At 38.4% G+C, this 20,109-nt stretch overlaps 1 protein-coding gene across 1 annotated transcript; it reads left to right on the top strand.

Moving 5' to 3' along the window:
• Window positions 1-12,823: 12,823 nt before the first annotated feature.
• LOC126801883 (uncharacterized) lies at window positions 12,824-14,978 on the top strand. The gene is made up of 2 exons (XM_050529364.1): window positions 12,824-12,857; window positions 14,299-14,978. The coding sequence occupies exons 1-2, from the start codon at window positions 12,824-12,826 to the stop codon at window positions 14,976-14,978; spliced, it is 714 nt and encodes a 237-aa protein (XP_050385321.1).
• The last annotated feature ends 5,131 nt before the right edge of the window (window positions 14,979-20,109 follow it).

Here is a 20,109-nt window from a genome sequence, read left to right as displayed (position 1 = left end):
TTTATACAAAGTTTTAGTTACAGGAACCGTTTGGAACCGTTTTGGAACTGGAACCGTAATAGAACCGTTTGGTTCGGTTCCTAACGGTTCTTACTCTAAAAAATACAAAAATCGAACCGTTTAAATAACACGGTTCGGTTTACGGTTTCAATTATTTTTGGCGGTTTTGGAACCGTTTACAGCCCTACTCCATACCATTGGCAGATTACATCTTAATATGAAGTTTAACCCTACGGAGTTCTCACATCTCCAATTACTGCTGAATTTTCTTTTGTTTCAAACCTGAGCGAAAGAAAAAAGATTAATCAAATTGAATCGGACAATAATACGTATTTAATCTTCTAATGTAAATCAGACTGTCAATCAATGTAGATTTGTATCATTACCTTATATCCTCTGTACTGCCAGCTCTTATAGTCTCCCTTATTAGCTTGTCCAACTCGCATCTATTCCTGGTTAAATGACACAATATCATAGATAAGCAACATTTAAATCAATTTTTTCAAAACAATGAAGAACAGGCCAAGTCCAGCCAAACTAAACCTATAAACACTTGGGGGAAACAACATTAAGCACCAAAACGAAAAATCAAATATATATCTAAAAACAGAAATGAATATACAAACGTGATATGATCCGAACTCTTTCCCTCATGTCCCCCTCTTCGTTTCCGTCTCCTCCTGCTTTCTCTTCTATTTCTTCCTCCTTCCTCTTCCATTTCTTCCTCTTCCTCGACCTTTTCCTCCTCCTGTTTGTCTCCCTCTCCCTCTCCCTCTCTTTCCCTCTCACTCTCCTTCTTGCTCCTTCTTTTGTTAATTAGGAATCATTGTTCATTTAGGGATTTTCATGTAGCCTCTATTGTCTCCGCACCATGTACAAAGAAAGAAAAGGTACACTTACATACATGTACTCTTTGACCAGACCCAACTAACCCTGACAACTACAACCTGCACACACAGCCTGTGAAGACATTAACACCCTCTAAATCGTAGTTCAAACTACTGAAATCTTTGTCCCACCTTACTACTAATCGAAATTTAATGTCTTGATTACAGAAACGCTAAAAACAAAGTTATTAGACTCTAGGAAAAACCAACCCATTTTGGCTAAGAGTGAGAGGGAGGAGAGTGCTTCTTTTACATCCCTGCTTTCTTAAAAACCCACAAACAGAAATCCAAAACAAAGCTGTTCATTCAAAAAAGCACAATTAATTTACCTATAGTAATTTTTCGATCTAGAAAAGAAAACCCAGTAATCATCAACATACAACATTAAAAATAATGAAAACCAATAATCATTTATATGAAATCAATCATCATGACATCAAATACACAACACTACTTAAAACATAAGCACAATGACGAAAGTAAGAGCTTGCTTCATTGATTCTACAATTAAGGCTGCCAATAAAGGAATAAATGAACTGTGTGTTGGGTTTCCAAATTAGTAATATTGATGAACTAATCAAATACAAAATCTCCATCATCAAAGAAGTTAGCAAAATCAATCCTAAACACAGTATAGACATAGGTCTGCAAAAATAGTAGGCCAAAGAACGGTGGGTGATTAAAAAAAGGAACAACATAGGCCTACAAGATTCATTCCTCGACTAACAATGTACCTAAAGCCAGATAAAACTGATAAGAATCAAAAACAAAAAATAAGGATAACTATCTTATTTCGATCCTATTGTCCTGCCTTGTCAAGTGAATCAACATTTAGGAAACTTACCCAGACAAAAACTTTCGCCTGTCCTTTCGCCTGTCCACCCACGTTGTGAATCGTTGATCCTGTAGTGATCGCCATACAGAGGAATACCATAACACACATCAAAATTGAGACGAAACAGACTCTGGCAACATACTTTAATAAAGAGAAATTCTTCAGGACTCACCGATTAGGGAACTTCCTTCCTCATGAAATTTATGTTATTTCTTGTGTCTCTAAATCTATTACCCTCTCTTAACTCTGTAACAATGAAGAAATGCAACATAAAAAAAACCCAAGATTAAAATTGATACCAAACAAAATCCTGATTTAGTTATCCTCATCCTGATTTTAAAAACTTTATGAGCATAACTCTATTATACAGTCATCACCAATTTATTGTTATGATCTCAGATGAGATGCCTAGGTACAATCTTAAGCCCTTAACTATATAAAATAGCACAATAATATACATCGATCAGTTTTTTTTTGCATTAAAGTGCATCTGGATAATCTTGCTACTAATTTGATTTGCATTAAAGTGCATCTTAATAATATACACCATAAGGTTCACTGATCACTAAGCTCCCAAAAACGCTCTTCAATTTGTACAACGTATGTGCTATTTAGGAGAAAACGAAGACATGCACATGAACTATTTGTCGCCAAATAAGCCAGCCCCTACCTTTCTATACGGTTCTAAATGCAACCATGACCTAAACCTCATCAGAATCAATCAATCAATCATTCAAAAGACTTGTGTTTTAATGATACAGAGGCTTCATTGGTAGCACAAATTGTGCAGGCAGTAGTATATAGGAGAAATATTGAAAGTTGCGGTCATCATGTTGTGTTCTGCAGTGTACCTAAAACATTGGAACTTTCATATAGCTCTAAACCCCTTTATCTGGATCAGTTCGTATTCATATAAACACATACCCCAAAATTCAACTTGCTGAAAATAAACCTAATCCACTTCTAATTTTAAATAGAAAATAGTAGTGAGTCCAGAATAATTGTGTAAAGCATCGGAAAAACACCTATCAATATGAACTTATTAATCCAAGATTAACAGAAAGCGAAAATATATCAAATATACACATAGCCCCATATTTAATAAGTGCATTGTACCTTTAATTTTTTGTGATTAACAACTCAGATTCCAAAATACAGAAGACACAGAACCTGCACAACATAAAATTCTATATGAGTTAAAAAAAATTATAGAAAAAAAAAGATGTGACTACCTTCAGCGCAAGAAAATGATACTACTTACCAGTCAGACCAAAGAATATGTTAAATACAAATTAAAACAGCAACTGGAATGATCAAACTAAATTCATTACAAACAATTTAACAAGACTATGCAAAAACAAAAAGATAATAATAAACAAACTATCAAATTACGTTGAAAATAGATATTTAGTCAGTAATAAAAAAAAGGGCTATTAGAAGACTAACCATTGTTTTGACCTCTGTAAGACATGGCTCAAGTTGATTCTCATCTTGTAGACATATATTTTGCAATAAAGTAGTCATTAAACTGAACTTTTACAGGCGGGAAAAGAGTAGTTAATGATTAATATTGAAAGGCAATCGTGTAAGCTTATCATTTAATCCTCAAGAAAGATTCGATAAGTATATTTGGTACCTTTACAGTTGATACAATAACATCCAATGTAGTCCACCTACATTGTCAGGAAACTTGGTAAGAATTCTTCACAATTGCGCATGCTTAGGATCAGTTCTGCAAATGAACATGCCGTCAAGGGAGATACCATAAGCTCCTTGACAGAGAAAAGAGAGGGAGTTGGATAGAATTTGAGGAGCTAGTAAATTTTAGAGGTGGATTAGGACATGTTCACTTGAATGCCTCATCTAAATCCTAATCAAACCAAAAATCTCAATCACCAAACATGTTAAAACTCTGAAAATTCTGATCCTACTAACACAAAAAAAATCCACAATTAAAACAGTTTACTTGGTACGCCCTGCTTTTATGTGCTTGATAAAAAACAGTCATTTATGACACTCGCATAATATGGAAAGAATTACTGGTGGTAAAGCTTATATTGGCAACAAATTCAGCATATATCGATCAGCTACCTTTCAAAACCTGTAAGAAATTGAAACACATTTCATGTCAAACAAATAAACATGCGGCTGAAAATTAGGATCTCTGATTAATGCAAAGATGAAGACCCTCAAAAGCTTTTATAGCATTATAGAAGAAACAGTTAGAATACTCACAAATTGATTAAATAAATGTAATGGAAGAACTTCCCCAAAAAATATCATAACCAATTTTGAAGCCAACCTTTGTATATCATAGTCTGATCTAGTAAAAGGAAAGCATATATAATACATAATGAGAGATCAGAAACAACTCAAAAGATTACCCAAGGGCTAAATTAAATTTCTTTATCATCAACTAAACTAAAGCATGGAAAAATAAATAAATAAACTGAATAAAAGAACACAAAATAAAAACCACGAAAAAGCAAAGAAAATCATATGAATATATACCCAATTACCCGGAGCTCGTTCCCATTACCCTCCTGGCTTGGCTTCACATCAATCCAATAGCAAGCTTGTGTAGAAATCTGAAAGATAATGATTAACAAAACTGATTAACTTGATCAGTAAATTTTAAAACTATCACTAAGAAATCTACACCTATAATACGAAAGACAATGAACCCACAATCGATTGACATACATACTAAAATAAGTCATCGCCCGACCATTTGATCATATACAAACATGGTTTGTTTGTTTGTAACTGAGAACAATTGGACTAGCAATCGATCACAGAAAAAGTAAAGCCCATATCTTCATAATTTGATCAAAATAAGATAACTCAAAGATTTGATGAAATAAAATACCATACCTTCAAAGTTTGATCAAGATGAGCAACCTAGAATTCGTTTCATGGAAATCCTCTCTCTCTCTCTCTCTCTCTCTCTCTCTCTCTCTCTCTCTCTCTCTATATAGGTATATAGACTCCTTATTGGCATGGAAAACGAAATGGAGAGAGATTAGATGTCACGGCCCCGAAATTTCAAGTATGAATCTTGAAATCGAAGCCATAGAACTCTAAAAAAAATCTCAATAAATCAAAATCATCTTATCGTCACAGCGTATCGTTACTGAGTTCATAAAACATCTCAGTCGAATTCATTATTCCAAAACCAATATATAATTCAAGCATTATATCAAATGGAAATGTAAAATCCTCTCAATCCTCACCACAAACAGCAAAAAGAAATCTCCGACAATCTTCAGCGAAAGCCCTCTAATTCTGCTAATCCACACCTACAGAACTATCCACTACACCATCGAATAGGTGCACCGGGATTGTAAACACAAACCCGGTAAACTTTGCAGCTCGTATGAGTAAACAACAATATAACTCGCATATAAATACAAAAGAAAAAAAATACTGAAAACATTTAATCATAAATGTACTTATGAGTCACAGGATGACCCATCTGGTTGTCCAATAATATCTGAAAATATAAATGCTCATGAGAAATCGGGCAACCCATCTGTTTACCCAATTACATTTATAATACGGGTACTCATGAGCGCTAAGTACTCATATGTTACTCCTCATGTAGTACGCCGCCAGACATTGGGCAACCCATCTGTTACCTAATATCCAAAAATATGGGTACTCATAAGCCGGTAACCCATCTGTTATCCCTCATACCAGTACACCGGTAGACAGACTAGAGCTCTAACTGAATCGTAACTGTCGCCTGGCGAAGGCGAGGTTCCGACATGCCAACACGTCCGAAGACAGAAACACATTTTAACATAACTCAAGTTAAAACCACGTGCAATACATTTCTCACATGTTATTGCACAAACAGACAAGCGATTCATGCTTAAATAAAACAAATATCATGGTTATAAATAAACTCATTTGAATAGGAATATGACAGTATATAATATAGTAACTCATATATGTGTATCGATTTTACCATTTATACACATACACAACCCATTATATCATATACATATCATATTTCGATCTTTTAAAACAAAGCGTAATTATGAATCACCGCCAAGGGTAGATTCGTCATAGTGAGATTTACTCACCTTATTTCCTGAGCGTAATTTTCACAATACCGAAAGCAATTCTTTCACTTATTTAGTCGATCACCTAGGTTGGATAAGAAGTGATTAGAAATGTTATGTAAAACCTCAAATACCGAATCAGTTCTACTGTTACTGATCAGTAATTTGCGGTGTTTACGTATTACTTTTCATGTACGTATTGTATACGTATTACTGTTCCAAAAAACTAATCACTGATTTACCTTTCAGAAAATACTTTTACAATTACTGTACGTAAATTACTTTTATATTTACTGTACGTAAATTACTTTTATATTTACTGTACGTAAATTACTTTTACAATTACTGTACGTAAATTACTTTTATATTTACTGTACGTAAATTACTTTTATATGTTTACTGTACAGAACTACTTTTTACATTTACCGTACAGAAATCACATTTTTACAAAAAATTACTGCTCACGCGTAGCACACGTCAGCTCCAAGAGCTACGCGTGGCGCTCACGCACGGCCCACAATGACAGCGCGTGGGGCCCACGCGCCGATTCCAAAACCGGCGCGTAGCTCGCCCACCGCACCCCAAAACCTTCTTTTTCTTTCCCTCTACCCTCCCACGGCCTAAGGCTACCTCCTGCCCCCTTCACATTCCCTCACGCGCCGCCCTAGGCGGCGGTACGACCCTCTCCTCCTCCTCCTCCTCCTATGAAATTCCTCCAAATCGCCACAATTTTTAACCACAAACAATCTCAACAATCATTTAAACAAACCCTTACCTAGATTGGACCTTGGAACCACCGGAAAGTCGTCGGAGATGTTAGAACCTAGGCTGCGGTCGAAATCGAGGAGCGGCGCGATTCGAGCTCTAATCTCTTTGCAGGTGGCAGCAGGGGTGAGAATCGGAGTGACAAGCTCTCCCCCGTGCTCTGGTCTCACCGATGACAAGCTTGGAAGGCAGAGGAAGTCGCATGGGCCTCGGGTTGTCACACGAGCATCACGGCAGCGAGGGAGGTCGGGGTTTGATGCGGTCGAGCTTGCGGCAGTCGTGGATGTGGCGGTGAGAGCTACGGAGGTCGTGGAGATCGCTGGCGAAGGTGAGGGGAAGGGAGAGAGAGAGAGAAGCAGATGCCAGGGGGGAGAGAGAGAATATAGGGTTTCAGTTTTTGAAAACCCTAGTTTCTAAAAATTCCCTTTTATACTTCTTCTAAAATCGGAAACTAACTTTCATCGCTAATAACTTCCACATATGACATCCGATTAGAACGCGTGACGTGTTAAAAAAATCGTATCGACGAGCTCTACAACTTTCGTGAAGGAAGTTTTCGAAAACGAGCGAGAGAGTAAATGTTGACTCCCGCGTCACGAAACGTAACGATTTTCCAATTTAGCTTTCCGAAGACGGTTCCGTTTGGGATTCGACATCGTCGTGAAGCGAGGAAATGCAATTTATTAAATTTACCAAGTTTATAAATTTCTAAGACTTCATACAAATTGAACTCGAAAAATCGGGTTATTACATTAGAAGATGAAGAAGAAATTTTTTTTAGACCACCCTATAAGGACCTTAGAGGTAATCGAACAACCAATTGGGAAAAGAAGAGCGAGAGAAGAGAAGAGTGGGGGAAAGAAACTGAAAACAATGGCGACAACAGTTCTCCCTTTCTCTCCATACAAAAGGAACATATGGCAACGACACAACAAAAATTGACATGCAACCACACAATCTAACCCGAAAAGCCCAAAAAAATACCCGACCCAATGACAAATTTGTAAAAAAATACGGTACTGTTCACATAAAACAGTAACCCATCTCCCATCCTTAATAGGTAGGAAATATGTGAAGAAGTGCCAGTCGGACTGTGAACTAGCTTCCACAACTAACAAACAGCTCCACTAACATTAGGAAAGTAACACATGGTCACATACTATGTAATAATAAGAGCAAGTTTGACACGTCTCCTCTCTTCCTCATTTAATTTCCACTTGCTTTCTCATAGGCTCGATCTTATAAAGGTATGAGAATGATCCATCATTTAGCCCGCGGATCTGAAAAGTCCGCGAAGGCCCGCAATCCTGATAGGTTTTTATTCGGCCCGCTTTCGTGGATAGATGGTTGGACTTAAATTAGAGAGGTTAAACCCGGCCCGTAAAAGCCCGCTAAATAATAAAATATTATACATACATATTTTATTAAATTTAGAATAAAACTATCGCATTATGAAGCAACTATATGAAGAAAAATTCTCGAGATTGATCAACACTATCCAATATGATCGGTATATATATTTAGTGACCCTGTAAAAATTTCATCCAATTCAGATCTCGTCTGACCGTCGAAATTTCTGATAAACCGAAAGCAACACTAATATTCCATAAATGAAGACCAATTACCAAGATGCGAACACCAAAAACCGTTTGTATATCTGAAATCACCTAATGTTTGTCACTGATTGTGTGAGGTCACACAAGAAAATCCATTCGGCAAAGCCCCGGCTAATAGGGATTTTAATATGTCAAAACGCCTCGTTTTTGGTTGACCGTAGGTACGAACGGTCAAACAATGTCCAGAAGGGACGGAATTTTTACAAGTTCCCTAAATATATATATATTTATCACATCTGCTGATATTGATCGATCATATTTCGAAGTGAAGTTATCAATCGCCGAAGTGTCAACTAATGTATCATAACCTTTATATTAGGTTTACAATAAAACTATCGCATTATGAAGCGACAATATGAAGAAAATTTCTCGGGATTGATCGACACTTGCCGATGTGATCGGTATATATATTTAGTGACCTTATAAACATTTCATCCAATTTGGACCTCGTTTGACCGTTGGAATTTCCGGTAACCCGAAAACACCACTAATATGCTCTAAGGGAGGACCCATAATAAAGATGTGAACGCCGAAAGCCGTTGCATATATGAAATCACCTAATTTTTGTTACCTATCATGCACAGTCGCACTGAGGAAACCCATTTAGCAAAGTCCCAGTCAATGGGGTTTCAATATGTCAAAATGTCTCTTTTTTTGTTAATTGTAGGTACGAATGGTCAAACCATGTCCAAAACGGATGAAATTTTTACGGGGTCCCTAAATACATATACCAATCACATCTGCTGGTGTCGATCGAGCATATTTCAAACTGGAGTTGGCGATCGCCTAAGTGTCCACTAATGTATCATAACCTCTATATTAGGTTTAGAATAAAACTATCGCATTATGAAACGACTATATGAAGGAAATTTCTCGGGATCGATCAACACTAGCCGATGTAATTGGTATATATATTTAGTGATCCTGTAAAAATTTCATTCAATTCGGACCTCGTTTGACCGTCAAAAATTTTGTTAAATTGAAAACACCACTAATATGCCCTAATGGATGACCTATTACAAATATGCGAACGCCGAGAGCCGTTTGCATATATGAAATCACCTAATTTTTGTTACCTATTATGTGCGGTCGCACTGAAGAAACCCATTTGGCAAAGCCCCGGTTAATGGAGTTTCAATATGTCAAAACGCCTCTTTCTTAGTTGACCATTGGTACGAATGGTTAAACCATGTCTAAAACGGACAAAATTTTTACGGGTTCCCTAAATATATAAACCGATCACATCTACTAGTGTCGATCAACCATATTTCGAACTAAAGTTGTCGATCACCGAAGTGTCCATTAATGTATCATAAACTTTATATTAGGTTTATAATAAAACTATCGCATTATGAAGCGACTATATGAAGGAAACTTCTCGAAATCGATCGACACCATCCGATGTGATCGATATATATATTTAGTGACCATTTTAAAATTTCATCCAATTTGGACCTCGTTTATGCAAATGCAGAAAGCTGTTTAAATATTTGAAATCACTTAATTTCTGTCACTGATCGTGCATGGTCGCAACGAGGAAACCCATTTGGCAAAGCCCTAGTTAATGAGGTTTTATTATGTTAAAACGTCTATTCTTTTGTTGGCCGTAGGTACGGACGGTCAAACCATGTTCAAAACGGATCTACTGGTGTTGATCGACAATATTTCGAAACTAGAATTTATTTGTGAATTTTTTATAAAATGTTTTCTAATAATTCTTTTATTGTTTCAAACCTTTAAATTAGAGTATTATGTTTTTTTTTCTAATAAAAGCCCGCAAGGCCCGACCCGTAAAAGCCCGCAAGACCCGCTTTAGGTGGGCGGGCTTGGATCTTTATATTTGTGAATATACCCGGCCCGGCCAGTCACTTATTTAAATGTACTAAGGGCCGGGCCTGCTACTCATGAGCCTGGTCGGCCCGAACCCTAGAATGATGCATATCTTCCCACCTTTTCCCACTGCCAATATGGCTTGAAGTCCATTTTCAGAGACTTATCTCTTCAAGATTCAAGAATACAAATAAAATAGAAACAGAGAGGGACTAGATCACAGGAGTCAAACTGACCTAGAGAGAAGATAACATTCTTATTGACGAAAAATAAAATAAAAAGATAACATTTTGTTAGTAATGGAGAGGAAAGTTATGATGGATATAAAAAAATCGAGAAGAAGAAAGATTACATTTTGTTCAAAGAAATATTTTCTACAACTAGAACTTTTTGATAACATTTTCCGAATTCTTTTTACACACTTTAAAATGTCACTGTTCGCACTGCTTGTGAATTTGGATTGGCAAATGTTCTCTATTTGGAGCGTGTGTATATGCGTGGGCGTGCCAGTACTTGCGTACACGAGTCTGTTGTATGTGAATGCCTTGTGTTAACTTCTAATGCCAGCATATGTGACGAAGGTTGAGAACTTTCCTTCGGTTGGTCCAACGTGCAGGTTGCCTGGTCTGTCCAAACCTTCTTTCGCGTCTCAGTACGAGTAGTTATTGATACATAATCACTACGAAGTGAGTAAGTAGAATTTTAATATGTAAATGGGTTGCCAAGGACGTGAGGTCTTTAGTGATTTGGTAGTTGTTCACTGGTTTGCCTCGAGGAGGACTTGAATAGGGTATGCCCGATGTGTCTTGTTTAGCAAATGTGTTGATTTGTATGTTAAGAGTTGTGTATTTTTCTATGCTCTTCACCCCTTTATATATAGTGATAAGATCAGGGTTTCAGCAATTCCTTCGTGTTTAAGGATTATGGATTTTCTTCCGTAGAGAGTTTGATTATGATTACAACAAGGATTCTCAATCCCTTGTCGATCTTGACAGCTCATGATAACACATAATCTTTAACAAACAACTTCTTTTTGCAAATAAGATTTCGCAGATTCTGTAAAATAAAAATAGCAAATATAGTTTGGGCTGCAAATATCAAACTTTGGGCTAAATGCTTAGAATTTAACTTTTTGTTAAATTGAGCTCAAACACTCACGTAGTGTTTAATTATATGCGAAATCCTTCTGGCATTAACCTAGGCATTGATCAACCATGGCACCACATTTTGTTTTAAGCTTAATTGGTTATATATATGTAATAATATTGATTTGATTTTTTCTTGTATGTATGATCGATAAGACTACAAAGAGGAAGATGTTCCCTATATATACTTGCACATGCTATGACAAATGTATCAAATGGTGTATATATGATTTTACACGTTCTATTGCCAAATTGGTATCAAATTCCTGCGGCTCCTGCAAACCGAAGTCAAGGTCTCACAGGCCGTGCTGGAAAATGTGGGTGAAACCGTGAAACTGTGGAAGCTAGAAAGTCCAACATTTCTGTTTGGTGGATCATCGTCAGGCTGGACGGCTACACCCATGGAAATACTGATCAATAATATGCTTATAAATCGTAGGGAAGATACCCAACCAAGACAAACAAAGGAAAACAGAGAGACTAATTGGGAGTTCTATCATGCATGCATACTGATATTATTTATAGAAACCATTTGCTAATTACCAGTTTGCAACGAACCGATCGAACAGAAAACTCAGCAAACAAAGATTTAATGATCAGAGAATGGATCAAGTACCTTGGAAAGGAACGATGCCTCTGTTAGCGAGTTCACTATAGTGCAGGTATGCCATGAAGCCACAAGCCGAGGCAGTCCAAAATTGAACCTCTGGAATCCCTAATTCCTTAGCAGCATCTCTCCCAAATCCCATGACACCATCTGTAACTACACAACTAACTTACGGCCCTTCGCCCGACGAATTGAGCTTGACGAGAAGCTCTTTGAATGGACCTAGACATGTTCTCATAGTGGAATCACACAGTGCTGGAACATCCGGATAAGTCGTCCGGTATGGTATCGAACTGGAAATCCACGAGCCCTCAACGGATAAGTCGGAGCCTTTGGACCGGATTAAGTGCCGGTGGTTGAACTCGGTGTTGACAAAGGTAATGTGGAATCCCCTGTAGAAGCTTGGCTAATAACATCATAGGTTTAACATGGCCTTATTGTCACATTCCGCCAAACTTAGCCATTTTTACCTTGAGCATTTTTGAAGCAAGCATGGCTCAAGAAAGGTTATGAAAGACACTTGAACATTGTAGGCGGATCCGGAAAAAATGTTGAACTCTTTAGAAGTTCATAGAAGGCTCTAGAAGGCGTTGGAAGTCTCCGGAAGAATGGAGAAGCCTTGATTTCTCTAGAATCATAGAGAGGCTAATGAAACAAGACCACTTTGGAACTCTCTAGAATACTCAAGGTGCATCTTGTTAGAATGGACTAGATATTAGAGTCTTAAAGTATAATAACTTTTGTATAATGGCAGAAAAATGGATGTGAGATTAGTTTGGCATATTAACCATGTAATGTTTATTGGCTGGACAAATAAATGTAATGGAATACATTGTGGATCTTAATTGATAATATTATGGAAATAACCACAAATGGTGCAACAGGAATGAAGCTCAATCTCTTTGATGGAGTTGTGATTGAGTTGTTCCTTAGCACTATAAAAGGGGTCCATATGTATACTCATATATACGTTGAAATCAAATGACTTATCCATCATAGTCTTCACGATTTTGAGTGCTGCATAGAAGACTTTTTTTTATTAATAGTTTCTTATTCATTTGCTCCTCATCGATGGCTACTAACAATGGTGTTAATGTTGATCAAGGTTGGTCTCTCATATCTTATATTCTATTTTGCGTCATCATCTCATATGATTGTATGACTATAATTTGATCTTATATTGTAATGTGTTTATGTATGTGTTTTGTTTCGGTGATTTAAAGACAACATGTGGTATCAGAGCCACAAAACCCTTTCATAAATCATTTTATAAAGATCAAAATGTTTTGAGATTTTTTTTTCCTTTGCAAATATGAGAAAATATTGAAATTGGGTAGGTTGACCCGTGTTTAGATATGCATAGCTTTTTTGACCCGAAAAAAAAAAGGATGTGTTGGTTTTAAAATCTAAAACATGCATTTTTCTTTTTCTTTTCTGGAAAACGCAAGTTTTGGGGCAATAGACTCATACATTCATTCTTCTTGATTTCAATGTCTTTTGTTCAAATTGATTGATGGAGGCTTCTCATATTACTTCGTTAGGATTATATGAGATACAATTGTGTTGTATTAACTCTGTTTTGCAGCGCTGGAATGCATCCTGGTATGTTTTCTGAAAATTTTGAAATTTTGTCGAATTGTGCTCTTCAATTTGATTGTTGAAACCATAGATGTTAATTTGGGAAACATTTAAGGTTTTAAAATAATTGCCCATATGAAACTTATTGTATAGAACTAGATGTCGGAGAAATTTGATTGATTTTGTGTGCGCAATGGAATGTGTGTAGTTTACATCTATATGCTTTTGTTTGTTCTACTGGAATTTATTGTTCTTATACATATATTGTATTCTCTGTAATTATCTATTTTACTTGTGAAAAAGAATTATAAACATAAAATGATTGTGATGATTTTCTCCCATATCACAAGTTTTGTGTTTTTAAAACTGAACAAGTAAATGACTGAGTTTTCTAGTAAACTAAAATTTATGGTATGAAAACAAAGGATATCAGTCACAGTTTTATGAATCAATATGAGTTTTTCACATTTCATATGGCATACAGCTTAGTTATGTGAAAGACTCTTGTTGGTTATAAAGTATAAAACTGGAAACTTGCATAACATGAGTTTAGAAATTTTCAATATCATCCACAGATGGCTATTAACTGGATAAATTCTAAGCACAATTTATGGTTTTGTATATGACCTATGAAGTATATAAAGATAACTAGATATTTTCTTTTTGCCATACAGGTACTGATTTGTCTATGTTATAAAATACTTCTATACATGATAGTACATTAAAAGAAAAATAAGGGATAACTTGTATTTTGCCAAACAAGTACTCGAGTTATTGAAAAAGAAGTATGCATAAAGAAAATTCAATTCATTGATATTCATTATGTATTATACTTATATTTGGTTATTGGGATGCAATAGTACGTAATGGATTGACATTGAATGCATTCTTACTTTGCTTATGGTTTTGTCTTGAGAGTTTAGATACGACCTGAGACTTAGACTTTATTCTTTTTGTTCTCTTGTCAGTGCTTAGCATTGGGACAATTGTCCAGCTAAACGGTAATAATTATAAGAAATGGAGGGCTGATATGGATCTCTATTTGCTGGGACAAAGTCTTGACTGGTGTCTCAAGGAGGCTGAACCGGTGTTAGTTGAGGATAGTACTGCTCAACAGAAGGAGCACAAGGAGAAGTGGAATAGAGCCAATAGAATATGCATCCTAACCATTAAGAAAACCCTTTCTGATATTGTGAGAGGAGCCATAGCTGATAAGACCCATGCTGGTGAGTATTTGAAGTGCATAACTGATAAGTACCAAAGCAGTGATAAGATAGAGTCTGGAATGTTGTTAACTAAGTTGCAGAGCATGAAGTTTAGCATGAATCTGAACATAAGGAAGCACATTATGCAGATGATTAACATCTCAGTCCAACTTGGTGACCTTGGCATGAGTCTAGATGATGACTTTATGGTTTATCAAGTTCTTCACTCACTGCCTGATCAATTCGATAGTCTTCAAACAACCTACAATACCCAGAAGGATAAGTGGACTTTAGAGGAGCTTATTGCAATATGTGTGCAAGAGCATGAGAGGCTGAAGAGGAATAAGGCTATTGATGTGAACCTTATCACTAAGCCACAGTGGAAGAATGCCAAGGGTAGGAACCAGTTAAACCAAACCTTCATAAGAAGCCTGAGAACATGAAAAGGAATGAGGGTAGTTCTAAGTGCTTCTTTTGCAAGCTTGAGGGCCATATGAAGAGAGAATGTGAGGCCTACAAGATCTGTAAGACCAAGAAAGGAGCAGCCAAGACCAAATGAAATTAGTATCTATGTTAAGAACGGAATGAGGGTAGATGTTATCTCTAAGAAGAATATCATTTCAGCTCATGTCTTGGTTAAGAATAAACAGTTTTATTTTTTGTATTTACATTTAATTGAATAAATATTACCCTCAGATCCCAAAATTATTGGTTTTTCTCCTATTATTAATGATAATTGGTTGTTTTTTATTTGTCTCTCTTACTGCTTCATTTTCTAAAGTTTTTCATTTGAGAATGATGCTTGTAGTATTTCAAAACAAGAGATTGTTTTCCAATTTTGTTTCTCTGACTTGGCTGATTGTTTTGAGTGTGTTAAGAGAAAGTATGCAGAACATGAAAAAAAAAACAACAACTAGAAGTGCAAGTATGGAACACATTTTATGTGGTGACTAGTACTATATTGCATTTATAGATGGCTACATTGGTTCTATTATGTTTTTTTTTTCGGAAAGTTACTGGCTTTAGAGTTGAGTTTTATAGACATGAAGTTTATTGGGACAAAATGCAGTGATTACAATAGTTGATCAGATAGAGTGGGAGAGTATTATGGAGGTATACTGACTGCATAGTATTCTAGGGGTAAGTCAACTTTATTCTATAAAGCTCCCACTGTTCTCAAGCTCTATTAAGTATTTAAATCAGACAAAACACCAATGGTAATGACATATTCTCTAAAAGCTGCTAAATAAGATAAAGAAGTTCCTATTTTTCAGAATTTTAATCTCACAGTTCTTAACTTTCTCTCCAACACTAAAATACATGTGGAGTTAAGAGACCACTTATTTTGGTTTGTTGAAGATACCCCAAAATCTTCTTGTATGCTACCTAATGGTTAGGTCCTAGGTTGGACAAAAACCTACTGTAAAGGGTCAAGCTGTGTGTGGACAAAAACCTATTGTAAAGGGTCAGGCTGTTTAACACAACACTACAAATTAAACCTCATCAGAACCTTATTAATATAACCTCATTCTGACCATGTCAGAGTGCCTATACTTTAGCTAATAAACCATTTCCTCCCCCTCCCATTGGTGAGATCTTTTACTTCTAATGGCCTACTAAACAATTATTGGAACGGTAATCTCACCAATGTCAAAATTTGTGTAGATTTGTGTAGACTTATATAGATTTTTCTAGAGTCATCTACACTTGTACATAGTTGTAGAATTCTTTAGAACTATAGAGGTAGGATGAAGAGACATATAAATAGGGAGACACCCCTCACATTTGAGGTATCAAGTAAGAAGCCATCAAACATACTTGTAAACACTTGTAAGTTTTCTTTATTTAATACAAGTTCTCTTTAAGAGATATTCTCTTTGCCTTTCATTTGTTCTAACCGGGTGTTGCGAGAGTTTTATCATAAGAGAATTGCTAAGGGCGCACGAGTAGCATAGCAAAAGAGTAAGCTCGTGACGGGTGGTATCAAACCCGAAGTTCGATCAAGAGGCTAGTTCGACACAATGACAAAGAACGGAAATCATGTTGGTAATGTTTCAGACGACACGCAAGAGAAGGGTCATGAAGAACTTGTCAATCTGACGGTTCCAAAGAAAGAACGGCTCAAGGACATGTTAACTATAATCAACTCACGACTAACTCAAGTTGAAGAGAGCGTGAGTGGCATGGGGGCCCAGGTGGAAGACTTGGAGGTGGAGGATGCCGCAATCCACACTGCCAACAAGAGCATGATGCTTAAGCTAGAGGAGTCCTTGTGAGGCAAGATAGACAAGGTTCACGAGGAGTTCATGGGGGAACTCGCCGAGATGCGTGAAGTACAAGAAAGGGAGCATAATAGCATGCTTGCACGCATGGAGAAGATGCATGTAGATTCTGCACGCATAGAGGCAATGCAGGTAGATCTTGCTCTATGCAAGGGCGCACTAGCCGCGGGGGCTAGCAGCAGCGTAGAGGTCAAGCGGATCGAGGTGCCAAAGCCAAAGACCTTCAGATGGATGCACAACGCTCGAGAAGTGGACAACTTCTTATAGGGGCTAGATCAATACTTTTGGGGCCGTAGGCATCATGGAGGAAGATGCCAAGATAAAGACCACGGCTCTATATCTCACTGACACCGCCATGCTATGGTGGAGAAGAAGGCGAGGAGATGTCGAAAGAGGTATGTGCACCATCTCTACCTTCGATGACTTTGTTAAAGAGCTTAAAAAGAAATTTTATCCTGAAGATGCCGAGGACGAGGCAAGAGCTCGCTTGTGAAGGCTCAAGCACATGGGGCCTATTCGTGATTATATTAGAGATTTCACTAACTTGGTGCTTGAGATCCCCGACTTATCCGACAAGGATGCTCTCTATAACTTCATGGATGGTCTCCAATCATGGGCCAAGACGGAGCTAAGGCGAGGAGAAGTGCAAGACCTTGCCACTGCCATAGCCGTGGCCGAGGGCTTAGTCGATTTCTCAAGTTCAAGGGAGTCCACCATGCCAAAAGGAAAAGAAGAGTAGCTATGCCAAAGTTGGGGGAGACAAAAGCCAACGCAAGGAGGAGCCCCGTCGTGAGAGCTACTCGGCAAGATTCAAGGATAAAGGCAAGCCAAGAGACATGCAGAGCTCGGACAAGCTTAATGACAACAACAACTTCCTATGTGATGGTCCGCATTGGGCTAGGCATTGCCCACAAAAGACAGCTCTAAACGCACTGTTAGGAAGTCATTAAGGTGGGAGTGAAGCCGAGGGTGGCAATAAAAGTGCACACTTGGGGTCTTTGCAGGTGCTCAATGCAATCCACTATACACCTAAGGTCCAAGCCAAATGTTTGCTCTTCACGGATATCAGCATAGGTGGGAAACCAACAACGGCAATGCTCGATACGGGGGCAACCCACAACTTCATTTCTATTGAGGAAGCACGCAGGCTAAGACTAAAGGCGAGCAATGGAGGGGGCTCCATCAAGGCGGTTAACTCACCTGCCCGCCCCATACAAGGAGTAGCTCGAGGAGTCAAGACAAGCGTGGGAGCTTGGTGTGGAAGTCTAGACTTCTCGATAGTGCCGATGGATGACTACATGGTAGTCTTGGGGTTGGAATTTCATGATCAAGTCTTGGCATTCTGGTGTCATTTGCCAATATCTTATGCATCATGGATGGCGAGAGGTCGTGCGTGGTGCCAACAACTCGAGGAGCAAAGCAAGACATCAAGGTGTTGTCGGCATTGTAATTCAAGAAATGCATCAAGAGGAAAGAACATAGCTACTTGGCCATCCTTAGTGAGTTCGATGATGAGGAGCCAAGGCCACAAAATGACATGCCCAAGGAGGTAGCCGCAGTTCTTGAAGAGTTCAAGGATGTATCACCCACGGAGCTACCCAAGAGACTACCCCCCAAGGAGAGAGATCGACCATGAGATCGAGTTAGAACCAGGGACCAAACCACCTGCCATGGGCGCATACCACATGGCGCCCCCAGAGTTAGCGGAGCAAAAGAGGCAATTGAATGAGCTTTTAGACCTTCGAAAACCTTATTCGGTGCCCCGGTCTTATTCCAAAAGAAGAAGGATGAATCTCTACGCATGTGCATCGACTATAGGGCGCTCAACAAGATAACGGTAAAGAACACGTACCTTATCCCTCTCATTGCTGATCTTTTTGATCAATTGAGCCATGCATGATATTTTTCCAAGTTAGACCTTCGTTCGGGGTACTACCAAGTGCGCATTGTGGAGGGAGATGAGCCGAAGACCGCATGCATCACAAGGTACGGTTCTTATGAATTTTTGGTCATGTCATTTGGTCTAACTAATGCACCAGCAACCGTTTGCACCTTGATGAACAAGTTATTCCACCCCTACCTTTTCGGTTTGTGGTCGTCTACTTGGACGACATAGTGGTGTATAGCAAGACCTTGCAGGAGCATGTGAAGCACTTGCAGGAAGTGCTTAAGGTATTAAGGGAAAACTAGCTATACATCAAGATGGAAAAGTGCTCATTCGCAAAGTCGGAGGTGTCGTTCTTGGGGCACAAGATCAAGGACAGCAAGCTTATGATAGAGGATTTCAAAGTGCATTCCATCCAAGAATGGGAGCCACCCACTAAGGTACATGAACTAAGATCTTTTCTTAGGCTAGTTAACTATTACCGCCGCTTTATCAAGGGATATTCGGCAAGGGTTGCACCCTTAATCGACCTTCTCAAGAAGAACAAGGCATGGGAGTGGACAACAAAGTGTCAAGAGGCCTTTGAAGACTTGAAAAAAGTGATATGCGAGGAGCCCGTACTTAGCCTACCCAACCATGCTAAGCTATATGAAGTACACAACGATGCTTCCGACTTTGCCATCGGTGGAGTTCTCATGCAAGAGGGGCATCCAATTGCATATGAGAGTCAGAAGCTTAATGATACAGAGCGACGGTACACCGTGCAAGAGAAGGAGATGAGTGACATCATCCATTGCCTTCAACTGTGGCGACATTACTTGCTTGGGACAAAGTTCGTGATCATGACCGATAACATAGCAACAAGCTACTTCCAAACTCAAAAAAAGCTAAGTCCAAAGCACGCAAGGTGGCAAGACTTCTTGGCGGAGTTTGACTACACCATGGAGTACGATCCCAAGAAGGCGAACGTGGTAGCGATGCACTAAGCCGCAAGGCGGAGTTTACGAGAATTTCTCAAGTCACTAGCCCATTGCTAAGCAAGATCAAGGAGGGACTAATGGTAGACCCTCAAGCCCAGAGCCTCATTACCTTAGTAAAGGAAGGCAAAATCCGGAGGTTTTGGCTAGATGACGACCTTCTCTACACGAGAGGCTGCCACATATACGTACCGAAGTGGGCAGCTTACGAAGGGAGCTAACCAAGGAATGCCATGATTCCAAATGGGTCGGCCACCCATGTATGAAACGCACACTTCCTATGTTAAAGTCCATGTATTATTGGCCTAGGATGCGGGACGGGGTCGAAGAATATGTGCGGACGTGTCTAGCTTGCTAACAAGACAAGGTAGTCCAACAACAACCGGGGGACTTGCTTAACCCCTTGCCCATTCCCGAGAGACCATGGGAG

This window comes from Argentina anserina, chromosome 1 (genome assembly GCF_933775445.1).
Source record: "Argentina anserina chromosome 1, drPotAnse1.1, whole genome shotgun sequence".
NCBI classification, from domain to species: Eukaryota; Viridiplantae; Streptophyta; class Magnoliopsida; order Rosales; family Rosaceae; genus Argentina; species Argentina anserina.
This window is presented reverse-complemented; position numbering and strand designations above follow the sequence as displayed.